Source organism: Crinia signifera, chromosome 3, assembly GCF_055691185.1.
Source record: "Crinia signifera chromosome 3, ASM5569118v1, whole genome shotgun sequence".
Classification (NCBI taxonomy): Eukaryota; Metazoa; Chordata; class Amphibia; order Anura; family Myobatrachidae; genus Crinia; species Crinia signifera.
The window spans coordinates 135,382,004-135,400,758 of NC_139219.1; the positions used below are offsets into that span (position 1 = coordinate 135,382,004).

The 18,755-nt window shown below is 41.5% G+C and overlaps 1 protein-coding gene across 2 annotated transcripts in view; it reads left to right on the forward strand.

Moving 5' to 3' along the window:
• PCMT1 (protein-L-isoaspartate (D-aspartate) O-methyltransferase) overlaps window positions 1-6,643 on the forward strand; it is a 48,108-nt gene extending 41,465 nt beyond the window's left edge. Inside the window, exons 7-8 of one of the 2 annotated variants that reach the window (XM_083176579.1) lie at window positions 3,466-3,685; window positions 5,289-6,643. In XM_083176579.1, the coding sequence (XP_083032705.1) occupies window positions 3,466-3,645 (180 nt within the window). In that variant the 3' untranslated portion in view covers window positions 3,646-3,685; window positions 5,289-6,643. The remainder of the gene's footprint in view (window positions 1-3,465; window positions 3,686-5,288) is intronic. The other variant, XM_083176578.1, reaches the window with a different exon arrangement.
• The last annotated feature ends 12,112 nt before the right edge of the window (window positions 6,644-18,755 follow it).

Here is an 18,755-nt window from a genome sequence, read left to right on the forward strand (position 1 = left end):
CTTATCACACTGAACGAATCAGTAAGAAGATCCATACGGTGGTGGACGAGAGACCTGGAGAAAAGAAGGTCCAGTCTAGAGAGTCCAAGATATACGGTAGTAACTACAGATGCCAGTCTAACTGGTTGGGGAGCGCATATGAAGAATGCATCAGTGCAAGGAATATGGTCCCTAGAAGAAACAATGAATTCCTCGAACGTAAGAACTTCAAGCAGTCTGGGAAGCAGTAAGGCTACTGAAGAATTACATAGTGGGGAATCATGTCAGAATAATGTCGGACAACGTCACGGTGGTCTCACATATAAATCATCAGGGAGGCACCAGAAGCAGGAAACTGATGAGAATATCACAGGATATTATGGTATGGGCGGAGAAATACCTTCTCTCGATCTCGGCTATATACATACCAGGAAGGAGGAACGTAGTAGCAGATTTCCTGAGTCGAAAGCTACTAGATCCGGGAGAATGGGAACTGAACGAAGAGGTGTTCAGGGAGATTGTGCAGAGGTTCGGAGTTCCGGAAGTGGACCTGATGGCTACTTATGCCAACAAGAAGGTGAGGACATTCTGCTCAAGATATTATCATGCCCAAGCAGCAACATTGGATGCCTTCACGATCAGATGGCAATTCAAACTAGGGTACATATTCCCACCTTTTCCCCTGATAAACAACGTGATAAAGAAGATACAAGAGGACAAGGCAGACCTAGTGGCAATCCTACCATACTGGCCACGGAGGGGCTGGTTCGCAAACGCCATGAGGTTATCAGTGCAGAAACCATGGGAACTACCCAACAGACCGGACCTACTGACACAAGGCCCAGTACTACACTCAGAACCCGCGACATTATGTCTAAGGGCGTGGAGATTGAGCGGCAAATACTAAAGAAACATAATCTCTCTTCACAAGTCACAGACATGATGTTGAAGGCCAGAAAAGATGTTTCTTCTCTAGCATACTACAAAACATGGATGAAATTCATCGAATGGGGGCAGTTCTCAGGTGACTATAGTAAGATTTCCACTGGAGAGGTGTTACAGTTCCTCTTTGATGGATTCCTCTTAGGGCTGGCAACGGCCACCATTAAAGCTCAGGTATCAGCTTTAAGCGTTCTGTTAGACAGGCCATTGGCGGAAGAAAAGGTGGTAAAGAGGTTCAGCAGAGCAATGAAGAGAATTAGACCCCCAATCAAGTCAATAGTAGCCCCTTGGGACTTGAACTTACTTCTTACAGTATTAGCCAAGCATCCATTCGAACCACTCATGGATATTCCGCTCAAACTGCTCAACTGGAAGGTGGTTTTTCTTGTAGCAGTCACCTCTGCGAGGAGAGTGAGTGAACTACAGGCGCTGTGGATCGAGGAACCCTATCTTATTGTGTTCCCGGACAGGGTGGTGTTGAGGACACACCCGCAGTTCTTACCCAAGGTAATCTCTAGATTTCACCTTAATCAGGAGATAACCCTTCCCGAGTTTTATCCAAACCCTCAGAGTGATGAGGAGGAAATGTGGCATAACTTGGACCTGGTGAGGGCCATATCCATATACTTGGAAAGAACCAAGACATTTAGAACCTCTAAGCACTTATTTGTAATTCCTGAAGGAATAAAGAAGGGAGGAGCACCTGTGAAGCAAACGATTTCTAGGTGGATAAGAGAAGTTATCTTATTCGCCTACAAGAAAGAGAACAAGGTGGCACCTCCGATCGTACAGGCACACTCGACTCGGGCAGTCTCCACATCATGGGCAAATAAGGCGAAGGCATCAGTTACAGATATCTGTAAAGCGGCTACCTGGTCTTCAGTCCATACATTTTCTAACCATTATGCACTCAACGTATCTACTGCCCACTTTGGGAACCACGTGTTGCAAGGAGCTATGTCAGCGGGACTGACATCGCCATAAGTAAATATAATACAGCTATCCCCCCCGTGTGGTGTACTTGGGTATGTCCCAATGTTATGGCTGCCATGGGGATCGTAGAAGAAAGAGCCGAATTATACTCACCGATAATTCCTTTTTCTTCCTAGAGATCCCATGGCAGCCACTTGTTACCCTCCCGTGTTATTATTGTGTTTTTTCTCCAGGTTACGGAGACACTCAAAAGACACTGAGGCTAAGGAGGAGGAGGCTGTTATACCCAAGGTGGGCGGTCCTAGAGAAAAAACTCCTGTCTAATCTATGGGGAAAGGGATACATCCCCAATGTTATGGCTGCCATGGGATCTCTAGGAAGAAAAAGGAATTATCGGTGAGTATAATTCGGCTCTTTTTGTGGCCGCCAGCGCGTGATCCGGTGGCGGGACATGGATGTGTGAGCATTTTATACCATTGCTGAGAGAATGGGGTGCACGAGTGTCTAGTCGTGCGTGCGCCCCATTCTGGTGCAGGGTTGTGGGTGGTGCGATGGGAACCACTCTGATGAGATAGACTCCATCTGTATATCAGAGAATCATCAGCAACCCAATTCTGAGGTGGTAGCGGCCCACTTTGGGGTCAGGACCCACAGTTTAAGGACCACTGCTCTAAAAAAATCAAGACCATGATTGTCTTACTGTTTAGAATTTAGTCCACTGTGAAAGTGAAAGAGGGCAAATTAGACTGGTTTGTAGGCATAATTGAATAATCTGTATAATTCGTATCCTATAGCTGTAAAGTACTCAACAGTTTGCAGATATCCCACAAATTGTAAATATTTGTAATGTTCTGCTCAAATTTGAATCCATCCATTACTTACCTACTATAAAGCCTTTCCCAATCTTTTGCAAACAAGCTATCATTTATACCAGTGCTGGGCAACACTGGCCCTCCAGATGTTGATGAACTACACATCCCAGGATGCTCTGCATTAGTTTTGCTATGTGGCCATGCTGAAACTGATGCAAGGCATGCTGGGATGTGTAGTTCATCAACATCTGGAGGGCCGGTGTTGCCCAGCCCTGATTTATACGGTACCACCACATGAAACTGGCATTATATCAGGGCACCATGACTTTTGGTGATTGCAGTAAGGGATGCCATTGTGCTGCAGTGAGGAATTCATTTGTGATCTTCTGCACAAAGGCTCTGTGATCTGTGTGGGTTCTCTTCAGCAAATATCCTTACTGTGTTAGAGACACAATGTTAACATGTAGATATTTGCATTGGATTTTAACATGGGGATCAGGTGATCTTCACTGTTGGGTTTAAATTGTTTGTTAGCATAATACACAACCACAATAAAATTAAGTGTAAAATATAATTTAATGGAAAATGTTTGGTTTAGCTTTTCTCAGTTTTTTTTCTGATTTTTCATTAGTGGATGAAACAAAACACAGAAATATTGCTGCTTTTAACGCAATGTGTAAAGTTTTCATTTATTGTATTTTTTTTTTTTAATACCACTAAAAGTATTCATATTCTTTGACTCTTACATTAAAATGCAGGTATTTTTAACTCATTTTATGCTGTTTTTTTTCTGTTTCAGCTTATAGATCAGCTTAAACCCGGAGGCAGACTAATACTACCTGTTGGTCCTGCTGGAGGAAACCAAATGTTGGAGCAATACGATAAGTTAGAAGATGGTAGTGTCAAAATGAAACCTCTGATGGGGGTGATCTATGTGCCTTTAACAGACAAAGAAAAGCAATGGTCAAGGTGGAAGTGATTTTCTGTCCCACTCTTTATCCTTCCAAACACACACAAAGGTCTGGATTTTAGCAGATAACTCGAATGGCTGCATTTGCTGCTGTCACTGCTCTCTGCTACTTCCATACCATTTAACACTGGCTTAGCAAATTACAATACATTGGCATGGTTTGAAGTCATTTATTGCATATTACTTTATTATAGTAAATATGTATAAGCATTAACGCGTTAAATTTGCCACTTTTTACTTATTGCATGCATCATATTTATGTTATGCTAATTACATTTTCTATTAGCATATCTATTATAAACTCTTATCTCTAATATTCCTTGTTAAGTGCACCATGTGCCTGGTCCAGAGATAGGAGCAAATAAAATAAAGGGCAAAAGGATCAATTTGCTTAGCAGCATTATTAACATATAATAATAATAATAATAATATCTATCTATCTATCTATCTATCATCTCAGAATGAACACATGAGACGCCTGGTGTGATTTAGCTGCCATGTCCCTTGCACCTCTGCTAATGACTGCCTTCTTTTGCTGAAACTGCATCTTAATTGCAATATTATGGGACTATTATGCACCAGGAGACTCTGATACGACACCTGTATATTGTGTCTAACTTTGTATACAGAGCAGATCAGAACTTATTTTAGAAAAAACAGACTACTACATTGTAGCACTTATTTATTATAAGTTTATTATATAGTGCTCACATATTCTGCAGCGCTTTATAGAGAGTATTTGAACATTCACATCAGTCCCTGCCCCAGTGGAGTTTACAACCTATATTCCCTACCACATGTACACACATTCATTCTAGAGTTAATTTTGTTTGTAGCCAATTAATTTATCTATTTAACCTACCAGTATATTTTGGGATTGTGGAAGAAAGCCGGAGTAAACCCAATTCTTGTACAGATACTCATATGAAAATAGTTAGCACATTCTCTTGGTGCATCTTAGCCGCATTGCGAATAATATGCAGTTTTGGCAAAAGCACCCTAGAAGTCGCTCATGGGACCTGGTGAGCTGAGATTTGCTTTTTGCCGCAATTGTAGCAGTATCTGTAGCATGTATGAGGACAAATCTATAAATCACTCATGTAATATCCTATCTTCATTTTCTTTTGTTCTATAAGAAATTTGTTTACTGGAAAGTGTTGTAACTTCAGCATCAAATAGTAAACCTCCCTCTAGCAGTAACATTAATGGCATGTGTTTAGTTTTATGTAAAAAAAAATTGGATAAAGGTTCCAAACAAAAGTGTGAATGTTTAGGCAATATTGTGTAAAGCATTGAATATGGGAAAATATAAACATAATAGAATGGGATGGATGCAAAAAGCTTTAAAAAGTGATAAAATGGAGAGTGATAAACAACCAGCCAATCAGATCCTAACTGCCATGTTACAGGCTGGGTTTGAAAAATGAAAGGAGCTGATTGGCTGTTTTTTTTAATCACTCCATATTATAAATTTTTGAATTTTGCTGCATCTGGCCCATTGTCATAATATCTTTATTAGTAAAGTTTAAAAGGCTTTTAATCTTTATTTGCTCGTAGCTTTGCATCTGCCTTCATTTTGATGGTTTCAGATATTTTGTTATTCTGTATATCCTCCAATAATAAAATGTAGTAATTTCTCTTTCTCTCTACAGGGATGAATTATAATGGATTTGTCACTCCGATCCAAACATAGTATTATGGCGTGGTGCTGTTCTGCACTCCCAAAAGCTTTTTCTTCAAACTCCACAGTGCAGCTTGTTTTCATTTTTGTTACCCTGCTTAAGCAAAAAAAAGGCATGGACATTTTTTTTTTTGGCTTTTAAGAAAAATGTAAACTGTGCAAATTGTCATTTGAAAACTTTCATCTGAGTATCTTTATTTTTTTATGCAGAGTGCTTTTTATGCACTTGCTCTGTGCTGATACATCACATGTAAATCTGCACAACTTTTGTTTTAATCTCTTGATACGTTCAAACTGCAATGTTCAACAGCAATGTTTCATTTGAGAATTGTTACCAAATGACACTAAAATCCATGCACACACATTAAGTTTCTGCTAAATGCTGCTAAAATTATAGAACTGAGCTTCCTTCACAGAGCTTTATTCACGTGTCGTAGAGGGATACGGTCATATGGTTGACACCACTTAGGTCGACAGGTTGCAAGGGCGACACAGCGTTAGGTCGGAAGGTTGACACGTTTTTTTTTTTTACTGTTTTTTGAGCCGACAGGCGGTATTTCATGCCCTACCATCCACTAGGGCATGGTGGGAGAATAAAATAGCGTGCCGAGCGTAGCGAGGAACCGTGCCCGAAGCATAACGAGCTGTGCGAGGGGCTGCGGTTGACTTCCAACTGTGTCCATGTCGATTGTCTACATTCGGGTGAAAAAAACAGTAAAAAAAAACATGTCGACCTAACCCGTGTCGTTCTAACGCTGTGTCGACCTATACACATGTCGAAGTTGGCACATGTCGACCTAAGTGGAGTCGACAATACGATCCACACCCCTTGTAGAGTAGCATGTGGATGCAGTCAGCAGTTTATCATACTACCCGGAAATGTTTGTCTCTTATTGTCCCTGTGCTCCCAGGTCATGAAGTCCAGGAGACTTCAGCGCATCAGCTAAAGCTGTAGACTATTGAATGATGCTGCTCAGATTTAACATTTTAAGAAATAGTTTTCATTGTCTTTCAGAAAGGTAATGATTGGCAGCTTATGCTACTGTACATCCAAGCTTTTCCTGTTACTACAGTTTATACTTCACTGCTGTGTACAACACGTGCTGTGTAAGCCACGTTCTTGCAACCGAACAGTTTATGCAGTTGCGCTTTGCCAATAAATGATAAAACAAAAGTACTCTCCTGAGGTCATTGGTTTGTGCAGTGTCATGAATTGTTATTAGGTCATATAAATGAATAGACTTAAGATATTCACTGCATGAAAATGATCCATAAATAATTATTCTATAGGTTAGTTTGGAAGCAATAAAGTAAACGTTGGTTTTACATGGACAAGAGTTTTGCTTTATACGTTGTAGTTGTTGATGATGTGTTTTAAACCTAGGCAGAAGGTATGTAACATTTCTACAGGGTGGTTCAATTGCTTGCCTTAGGAAAATAATGTAAGACAAAATGCTTCAATAAGCCTAAAGCGCACATTTTCTTTTGTTAATTTTTTTTTTCACAAACATGCTTAAGTTCAAAAGTGATGCTTATACTCACTATTCTTATAGAGTGATAATCGTATGTTTATGAAGGCTACAATCCGTGGCAGATTGTACATTTTGGGCTGCAGCCTCTCTGGTAAAATCTGCCACTTGCAGGGACTGCCTAACAGTGACATCCCAATAAAGCCATTCTCTGCTCATTCTAGTCAGTCAGGCAGTACCAGGGGAAGGTCTTTTTTCCTGCTAGGACTGTAACAGCATATAGGGTGCTTTCCATAGGAAGCCACTCCCCTGCATTAACTTTCGCCTTTTCTGGCTTTTTACAGGCTGCTGTCGATGCAGTCAGTAGAAGCCAGTCTGTTCTCTATGAGGATTAGACTTAAACTCTGTCCCTTCTGCCAGAGTTTAGCCCCACCACCTTGTGACATACATGTTCAATCTCTGGGAGGGCAGGGCTAAGGAGTCAGCAAGAGATTAGCCAGACCCCCTGGCCAGACAGATAAGGAGCCACCGCTGGGTACAATGTATTTTTTTCACACCTTAAAATAGCAAAGATACACAACTACCCTGGAGATGGTAATTCTTTCATGACTGGACTACACTGAATTTTTATGGTTACCTAATGTGTTTCTGCCATTACAACAAATATTGTAAATTTAAGAATACATAATAACAGACAATATTACACATACCCATGCTTTGTGGAGGACTTCAGCTCTGTCATTATGCTACCTAATTTGCAGTTAGGTGGTATTATGAGAACACAGGCAATGACAGATTGCTCAGCACACATCGCCAATGCATCGCTGCCTGCTGAGCGATCTGTACTACACTAGATTGCTCAGCAAAGAGGCTTTGTTGTCCTGTGTGTATGGGGTATTACACGGACTGTTCTAGACCAGCTAACTGGTTATATAAAGACCGAAGGCTTCGGGTGGGGAGGGAATAGCAAGAAGCAAAGCCAGTTATGAAAAGCCATTGTTAATGCCAACATGTAAAAAAAATCATATCACCGCAAAAAAGTACTACGAAGGAAGGCAGTAGGCTTAAATGTATGCTTGCAAATGCAAGACGCTTGAGTAAAAGGGGAGGTGGAGTATGTTTTTATGTTAAGCCGATGTTAAAACCATGTGTTAAGGAAGTTATTTACAAGGGTATTAAAGTTAACATAGGCACCATGTGTAGAAATATCGAGTGGGGGAAATTTTCAAAGATGTTGCTCATAATGGGGACATGCTATAAACAGCCAGATATCAGTGTGACTATGAAAACACAACTCCTACTGCAAATTGAAAAGGCTGCTGAACTGGGTCAAGTACTAATTATGGGGGATTTTAATTATCCAGACATTGATTGGGCTAATGAGATGTGTGAAACAGCTATGGGCAACAGGTTTTTAAATATCTTAAAAAAAAGAAATGTTCCAAATGGTAGAGGAATCAACTAGAATCTGGTCTATACTGGACCTAGTAATAAAAAATAATGTAGAGGTACAGGTTTAGTACACATGAAATAGACGTGTACTAAATCCAAATATCCGTTATCCAAATTATTCCAAAAACCATAGTCTCTAAAATGTACTTTATTTTTTGCTAGAAAGCTACTGGGTACATCTGTAACTGGCACTACTGGGGAAATAACATGTAACTGGCACTAAATATGTACAAGGGCATGATTGCTTGCCATTCAAATTCAGTGCCTGAGATAGTACACAAACTTTGTTTCATTTTTTTAAAACCTTGTTTCATGCAGAAATTAAATATTTGTGTCTATTTCATGTGTCTGATGTGCTTATACATCATAAATGCCGGATACCTCAAGATACCTCTTTCAAATATAAAAATATTCCAAAATACGGAATAATCCGTTATCCAAAATTCTTCTGGTCCCCGAGAATTTTGGATAAGTGATACTCAACCAGTAATATCAAATACTAAAGTAAGGAAGCATATGTGAAACAGTGATATTGTCTCATTTGAAATTAGCTTCCAGAAGCCGCAATATCCGGGATCAACTAGGACAAACATTTTAGAAAAGCAAATTTTACTATGCTTAATCAAGTCTCTAAATTACTTTTTGTCACTGCTACCATTCACCATCCTCCCTAAAGCTCCCCTGCATCTCCAGCACTGATCTGCTTGAGGCGGATGGCTGACATGACATCAGCACCCGCCCCAAATTTGGGGATCTGTGGCCATAATTAGGGACGGTGCAAGGTTTAATGGCACCCTAGGCAAAAATTCTGCTTCTGTGCCTACCCCCCCCCACTGCTCCATCCACCCTTAGGCAAAAGGGTGAATGTGGCAAAGTGTAAGACAGCGCTGCCCACCCCCATGCCTCAGCCCTCCACACACCACCCTCCATCACACACCCATACCCTATACCTGCACCCTCACGCACCACTACCCCAGCCCTGCACCATCCCTCACACATCCATACCCCAGCCCTGCACCAAGCACCTTCTCACACACCCATACCCCAGCCCTGCACCATTCCACACACATCCATACCCCAGCACTGCACTCAGCACCCTCCCTCACACACCCATACGCCACACCTGCAGCCTCCCTCACACACCCATACCCCAGCCCTGCACCATGCACCCTCACACACCCATAACCAGCACTGCACCCTGCACCCTCCCTCGCACACCCATACCCCAGCCCTTCACACACCACCCTCCCTAACACACCCATACCCCACACATGCACCCTCACTCACACACCCATACCCCAGCCCTTCACCATCCCTCACACATCCATACTCCAGCCCTGCACCAAGTACCCTCACGCACACACCCATAGCCCAGCACCCTCACGCACACACCCATAGCTCACAGTTTGAAAACTTTATGAAAAAAAGTGGAACTGGAAGCATGGTAGGCTTTTGTTTTGGTGGTGAAGAACTTTGTGTCCAACAAGAATGCGATGACCTACATAGAACTTGTTCTCCAATATGCTGACTACTTTCAGAAATCTTGGATGCAACATGAGTATAAATGCATTACTTATTCTCACATATAGTTCGGCTTCCTGAGAATCTAGGATCAATGAGCGACGAGCAGGGTGAGCGTTTCCATCAGGAGATGAAAGAGATGGAGACCAGGTATCCGGGACGCTGGGATGCAGACATGATGGCGGATTACTGTTGGACATTGAGAGACGCACTTCTGCTGAGTATTCTAGGCGTTCCAGGAAATGTCAAATCATGCCCTGAATTGTGAACAATGATGGCTTAACATGCAATTGACATGTACTTAGTCACTAATTACCAATCTCTGCTATACAATGTACACTATTATGTTTAAAATGTAATTAATAAATTGTGTTTTTTTAGAAAAATATATTTTCCTCTGAAAAACCGAATTTGGAGATGAAATATTCGCAAAATCCACAGGTCATGTCCCAAAAATTCAATAAACTTCGTTTAAAGATCACAGTTTTTATAAACCGACTTGCCACAAAAAACTGAGGTGATGAAGAAAAACGGATGTCATTTTCGAAGTCAGGGGTGCAAAATGTTCTGAATCTGGTCCAAAACCTTAAAAAATTTTGAAACCTTATTTGTTTTGTAACCCAGTGTTATCATCCTTTTAGCCCTAAAACATGTGAACTCTAATTTCATTACTATCAAATGAATCACCACTGTTTAATTACTGCAATTTATGTCACTGTGTTTTGCCTTTTCTTATATTTTCATACCTTTACTCTCTGCACACCAGTAGCAACCTTGGCAGTCCGCCCTGGATGGCTGTCACGGGAAACGGTCATCTGTCAGATCACACTTAGGTCGACAGTCATTAGGTCGACCCCGGAAGGTCAACTGGCCCCAAGGTCGACAGGGTTAAAGGTCGACATGAGTTTTTCAATGTTTTTTGAGCCGACATGTGCCGACAGGCAGTATTTTATGCCCTAACATCCACTAGGGCGTGGTGGGAGAATAAAATAGTGTGCCGAGCGTAACGAGGCACCGCGCCCGAAGCATAGCGAGCGATGGGAGGGGCTGTGCTTCAACTCCAACTGTGTCCATGTCGACATTCGGGTAAAAAAAACAGTGACAACGCATGTCGACCTAGAACCATGTCGACCTTGGGGCCAGTCGACCTAATGACTGTAGACCTAAGTCTGTTCTGACAGATGTACCGCTTCCGCTGTCACGTATGGTTTCTCCTTGGGCAGGATGTTCTACATGTTGATCTATTTGTATATAGTATGTCATATATTACACGTGTCTATTTTCCCAAATATGACTCCTTATATGGCTTATATCCTACAGTGTAACCTTTGTAGTGCTCACAACATGGCTGCCTCACCTGGTATGCTCATGGCTGAGATAAAAAATATATGGACCATGTATGTATGTTATGACCCTACTATGAGCAATGGGAAACTGTTATTATAACATTTTGTGTAATCTACTCTAGGCACAACCTATTTCACCCATGGTATTCCTATGTAGTGCGCCCAAGCTGCTACATCGCCTTTCGTGGGTAGAATGTACTGTATGGTGCAGTAGGGATGGTGTAATGGTTAGCATTACTGCCTCACAGCGCTGAGGTTCGATTCCCACTATGGCCCTAACTGTGCGGAGTTTGTATATTCTCCCCGTACTTGTGTGGGTTTCCTCCTGGTACTCCGGTTTCCTCCCACAATCCAGAAATATACTGGTAGGTTAATTGGCTCCCAACAAAATTAACCCTACAATGTCTGTGTGTGCGTGTACGTGTGGTAGGGAATATAAGATCCACTGGGGGCAGGGACCGATGTGAATGTTCAAATATCCTCTGTAAAGTGCTGCGGAATATGTATGCGCTATATAAGAAACTGTTAATAAATAAATAACACATAGAATTTATTACAAAATGACTGTACCATCCCTGCATTATGCTGATTGTGCTTTCTAGGTTTTTACTCTTTTTGGTTTACTCTTTCTGGTTTTCTACTTCCTGTAATAGATAATCCTTTATAAAATGTTTTATTTGATATGTCTGTAATACAACTTTGAAAACTAGTATTCTTATTAATAATAATGTTTTTACATTTTAATTGCTCAAGGAACTGAATTTATATAATTTTGTGTTGTTTTTATCAAATGTTCTGTTTTAATCTAAAGAGATTTCCATAACTGTAAAGCTGTGCAAATACCATAGGTAAACGCTTGGAAAGTGGATTAAATTATGACAACAATATCACTAATATGATCAATAGTGCTGCAACCACATCATGGAGTTTAAGGGGCAGAGCAGAGCTGCTGCACATGCCTAGTGCTTCTTCTACCACATTTACTGTATGTGTGGATCTGAGCCCTCAAACATCACAATGGACCAGGAAGTGGCTGACAGGAGGAAGAGACAGGAGTCTTAGCATGAAGTGGGAGATTGTGAGCTTAGAAAGTGCAGTACTGGTTCTATTATATTTGTTTGTGTATCAGTATATATTTTTTATTGATAATTATCTAATCTCCATAGTTCTTTTAAATAAAGTAGTATAAGTGACACTGGTCTTATTTGAAAGTGAAATTTTTTCTATATATACTGTACTATACCATGTGGCTCCAATAATGGATAGTCGCTCCTATATAGTCAGTTGGACATACCTTTTTCAGCAACTGACTATGCCCCATTGTTGGCCTCTGTATTTTCTTGGTGGGCCCTTCATGCCCCAATCCATCCCGGCACATATTTATCTCAAGTCATCTGAAAGCCTTCATCTTCCCTAAAACCCTTTCTTTAGCGTGACTCCTTGCCTAGTTCTTGTTCCTGTTATGTCTTATACAGTTATTCATCAAAAGCCTTTGTACTCATCAGAAGCCTTTGTACTACATAGAATTCAGCATTCTCGGAAGCCACCACTGACTGTCCACCTGCCACACACACCAGCGCACACTGGAAGTTGAGAATGAAAGTTTCTTTTCTGTAAAGTCAGTGGCAGCACTGGAGGTGGTTTAGAGTGAAACAGACTCAGAAGAGAAACAAGGACATAGATGGACCTGTTATAGCAAACACTGTAATCCTAAGTTATGTGTCTATCCTGATGGCAGAAAACCAAGAGCTGTCAGATCCGATGGAGGAAACATTAGAATATATAGAATATTAATATATTCTATTTAAGTTTTGTGATGTAGGCCATGACCATTTTAGTTGCCCTTCTTTGTACACTCTCTAATGTATTTATATCCTTCTGAAGATATGGTTTCCAGAACTGGGCACAGTATTCCAGAGGAGGCCGTACTAATGACCTATAAAGTGGCATTATTATGTCTTTTTTCTGCTACTGATTCCTCTCCCTATGCAACCAAGCATCTGACTAGCCTTCCTCATTGCTTTGCTACATTGCTTTCCTGCCTTTAACCCCTTCCCGACATTTGACGTACATTTACGTCATGGTCGGGATGTACTTCCCGACGCATGGCATAAATGTACGTCATGCATTTAAAGTGTCACCGCGTCTATAGACGCGGTGACAGAGGGGAGATGGCTGCTGTCCCTGACAGCAGACATCTTCCCTCATTGCCCAGGGGGAGGCAGCGATGCCCCCCCCCATCGGCGATCGCTGCGATTGGCTGTTCAAATGTGAACAGCCAATTGCAGCGTTTTCTGTGTACCGGCGAATAACGGCGCTCGGTAACACAGGGATCGGTGGTGATTGGTGCTGTTAAGTACAGCACCAATCACCACCGGGTGTAAAGGGGTCACTGGTGGTCACCCCACCTGTCCCCAAGGCTGTTATTGGTCCGTCGGACCGAAGGACAAATCACAGCCATTACACCTCAGAGAAAATAACGGAGACAGCCCTGCAGCCGCCATTCCGGTCAGGAACAGCGTGCAGAGCGGTCTCCGGGCCCATCTGTCCTCTTATACTGACCTGATCAGCGTTGGTGGTGTGGTGGCATCCGTGCTGCCTGCTGCTGGTGCTTCCTGGTTGTTGTGCTGCTGCTGCAGCGTCATTGTGTAATATAATTTTGTGCTGCTGCTGCTGCAGCGTCATTGTGTAATATAATTTTGTCTCTGCTGCCCCCCTTTTGTGCTGATGAGTATAAATTAACTGATCAGCAACTTTTTTGGGGTGCAGGTTTTTTTTTTATATATATACCCCATCAGGTTGCACCAAAAGTTGTGCGCCTGCTGCCCCTCACTGCTAATCAGTGTTGCATCACTGATCAGCAGTTTTTTTTAATTATTTTTTTTTCTGGAGGGTGCTGTGGGGTCTTTTTTTTAAAAAATTTTTACACCCACGGTGATTTTGTGGGTGTCCTGTGGCCGCTGAGCGCTGATCAGTGACGTGTACATCACTGATCAGCATTTTTGGCACAGGGTTGATCTATTTTTTTTAATCAAATTCCTGTTGCCTTTGACTGATCAGCATTTTTTAAAAAATTTTTTTTTTTTTTTTTTTGAGGGTGCTGTGGGGTCTTTTTTTAAAAAAATTTTTTACACCCACGGTGATTTTGTGGGTGTCCTGTGGCCGCTGAGCGCTGATCAGTGACGTACATCACTGATCAGCATTTTTGGCACAGGGTTGATCTAATTTTTTTTTTTTTTAATCAAATTCCTGTTGCCTTTGACTGATCAGCAGTTTTTTTTAAATTTTTTTTTTTGGGAGGGTGCTGTGGGGTCTTTTTTTAAATTTTTTTACACCCATGGTGATTTTGTGGGTGTCCTGTGGCCGCTGAGCGCTGATCAGTGACGGACATTACTGACCAACATCTGTGCTCAATTTTTGGCGCAGGAGCTTTTTTTTTTTTTCTTTTAACCTCTTCAAGGTTGTACCAAAAGCTGCCTTGAAGCTGCTGCCCCTTAAGTGCACTTACACGTGTTAAAGCACTACATACACACTACATACCCCCCGTGTTGAAATAAAGTTTGTACCCCCCCTACACTATACACGTGGTGAAACACTACACTTACACAAACACAAAAATAATAAAAATGTCCCAATCATCCCAAAGACTGTTTTCAGCGGAGGAGGCATATGCCCTTATTGCCTCTGACACTGACACAGCCAGTGATGTAAGCGATGAATTTGCATTCGTCTTAAGCTCCTCTTCCTCCTTTAGTGATGAGGGACCCCCTCAAAGACGCCCCCGTAGAGCAGCTGAGACCCCCCCCCCCCCCAAATGATTGATCCTGTATGGACCCCACCACCAGACAAATTTGAGCCCCAGGTTCCTGAGTTTTTGGCCAACCCAGGAATCCAATTTGATACTACAGGACTCAAAGAAATTGACTTTTTCAAAGTATTTTTCTCTGATGATTTTATAAATTTAATGGTGGACCAAAGTAATTTATATGCCCAGCAGTTTATTGCTCAAAACCCCACGTCATCATTTGCTAGGTGGACCCCTGTAGATGCAGTAGAGATGATGACGTTTTGGGGTCTGGTGTTACATATGGGCATAGTTAAAAAGCCAGAAATTAGACAATATTGGAGTACAGATGTTCTGTACAGCACCCCACTTCATCGTATGGCCATGACCCGGACTCGTTTTGAGACGATCCTTAAATTTTTGCATTACAACGATAATGCACAGTGCCCACCCAGAGATGATCCCACCTTTAACCGGCTATTCAAAGTCAGGCCGGTCATTGATCATTTCAGCGCCAAATTTGCTGAGATGTACATCCCCGAAAAATTCATTTGTGTAGACGAGTCACTTATACATTTTAAAGGAAGGGTTAAATTCCGCCAGTACCTTCCCAATAAGAGGGCAAGGTATGGCATAAAAATGTATAAGCTGTGCGAAAGTACCTCAGGGTACACCCACAGGTTTAGGGTATATGAAGGGAAGGACACAAGAATTGAACCGCCAGAATGCCCCCCCTCCCTCGTAGGTGTTAGTGGAAAGATTGTCTGGGATTTAGTGCACCCCTTCCTGGATAAGGGTTATCACCTCTATGTGGATAACTTTTACACCAGCATCCCCCTGTTTAAGGCCCTTGGTTCAAGAGGTACAGCAGCTTGCGGTACTGTGCGCAAGAACCAAAGAGGCCTCCCAAAAACGCACGTTGCCCAATTACTGAGAAAGGGTGAAAGCAGGGCACAATCCACCGAAAATATGTTGTTGGTCAAATATAAGGACAAGAGGGATGTCCTTATACTGACAACAATTCACGGAGACAGTACCACCTCCGTCCCTGTACGAGGTACCAGTACCCACACCTCAAAACCTATTTGTATCCTAGATTACAATAAGTACATGGGCGGAGTGGATCTTTCAGATCTGGTACTGAAGCCGTACAGTGCCCTGCGGAAAACAAAAATATGGTATAAGAAGCTGGCCGTGTATATCATCCAGATGGCACTGTATAACGCTTACGTACTATTCCGTTCTACCAGCCAGACGGGGACATATATGCACTTTCAAGAGGAAGTCATAAAGGGCCTAATATTTGGGAACCAGCAGGCAGAGGGCCCCAGTACTTCTAGTACTGGCCCCAGTACTTCTAGTACTGGCCCCCGTATTGTATCAGGGCAGCATTTTCCTAACGAAATCCCCTCCACTGGAAAAAAGGGCAGGACACAAAAAAGGTGCAAAGTTTGCTATAAAAAGGGAATAAGAAAGCAAACTATTTTCCACTGTGAAACTTGCCCCGACAAACCCGGCCTATGTATGAAGGAGTGTTTTAAAATATACCACACATCTATGGATTATTAGGTTCATCATTTCACCGTGCTTCGGGGGTCTTGCTAATGCGACATAGCACCCACCATTCATTCCACCAGAATCTGTGCTGCAAAATCCAAATATCACTCCTTCCCTTCTGAGTCCTGCCATGCACCCAAATGGTATTTTTTAATCACATATGAGGCATTGCCGTACTCGGGAGAAATTGCGGCACAGATTTTGGGGTGCTTTGTCTCCTTCATTCCTTGTGAAAATGAAAAATTTTGAGCCAGAACTGCATTTTTGTGTAAAAAAAATGTAATTTTTCATTTTCACAGCCCAGTTGTACCAAAATTGGTGAAACCCCTGGGGGTTTGAAATGTACACTATACCCCTAGATGAATTCCCTGAGGGGTGTAGTTTGCAAAATGGGGTCACTTGTGGGGGGGTTCCACTGTATTGGTGCTTCGGGGGTCTTGCTAATGCGACATAGCACCCACCATTCATTCCACCAGAATTTGTGCTGCAAAATCCAAATATCACTCCTTCCCTTCTGAGTCCTGCCATGCACCCAAATGGTATTTTTTGGTCACATATGAGGCATTGCCGTACTCGGGAGAAATTGCGGCACAGATTTTGGGGTGCTTTGTCTCCTTCATTCCTTGTGAAAATGAAAAATTTTGAGCCAGAACTGCATTTTTGTGTAAAAAAAATGTATTTTTTCATTTTCACAGCCCAGTTGTACCAAAATTGGTGAAACCCCTTGGGGTTTGAAATGTACACTATACCCCTAGATGAATTCCCTGAGGGGTGTAGTTTGCAAAATGGGGTCACTTGTGGGGGGGTTCCTAACTTTTAGCATCTTATGGTGCCTAGAAACCTACATGGTGCCTAAAAAATAATCTCATAAAAAGGAGGCTCCAAAATCAAGTAGGTGCTCCTTCTATTATGAAGCCTGTGGTTTGGTCAACGTGCACACTAGGGCCACATATAGGATATTTATGAAAACAAAAGAATTAGGGGAATCAATTTTTAGTCACATTTCTCTAGTAAAATCTACTGTGTTCCTTAGAAAAATGTATTAAAATTGAAAATCTGCAAAAAAAAATGAAATTTTGAAATTTGTTTTAATTCCTGTGAAACACCTAAAGGGTTAACAAACTTCCAATATGCTGTTTTGAATACTGTGAGGGGTGCAGTTTTTGAAATGGCATCATTTATGGGGGTGTCTCACATACAAGTCCCTCAAAGTCACATCAGAACTGAACTGGTCCCTAAAAAAATCAGTTTTTGAAATTTTCTTGAGAATTTGCTATTCATATTTTAAGCCTCCTAGTGTCCAAAAAAATTAAAAGGAGGTTGAAATAATGATGGCAACATAAAGTAGACATATGGTCTTTGTTAGTTATTAACTATTTTGAATGGTATGATTATTTGTCTCACAAGCAGAAAATTTAACATTTTGCAAATTGCAAAATTTTCAATTTTTTTTACGACATTTTGGTATTTTTCACAAAAAAACACAGACTGTATCGACCCAAATTTACCACTAATTTGAAGTACAATGTGTCATGAGAAAACAATCTCAAAATCACTGGGATAAGTAAAAGCAATAAAAAGTTATCCCCACATAAAGTGATACATGTCAGATTTGAAAAAAAGGGCTCTGTCAGGAAGGCAAAAAACAGGCTGCGGCGGTAAGGGGTTAAGTCACTTGAAATAGTGACTCCTAGATCTCTTTCCTCCGAAGTAGTTTCCATTATAGTACCCTTGATACTATATTGAGCCTTTGGGTTTTTGAGTCCCAAGTGCATAATTTTGCATTTTTTTGCATTAAACTGTAGTTGCCATGCTCTTGACCAATTCTCAAGTTTACTTAGATCATCAGTCATTAGATTTACCCCTCCTGGTGCGTCTACTCTGTTGAATATCTTTGTGTCATCTGCAAAAAGGCATACTTTCCCTTCAATACCATTTGCAATGTCACTAACAAAGATATTAAAGAGCACTGGTCCAAGTACAGATCCCTGGGGTACTCCACTGGTAACATGTCCATCCATAGAATGCACTCCATTTACTACAACTTTCTGTTTCCTATCCTGCAACCAGGTTCTTATCCATTTAATTGTTTTATAATCCAATCCCACATTTTCAAATTTATTTAGCAGCCTGTGATGTGGGACAGTGTCAAATGCCTTACTAAAGTCTAGATATGCCACATCTACAGCTACCCCTTCATCTATTATTTTGGTCAAAAAAGTCAATAAGATTTGTTTGGCATGGTCTCCCTGCAGTAAAACCCTGCTGTTTTGGATCCTGTAAGTTGTTTACTTTAAGATATTCCACTA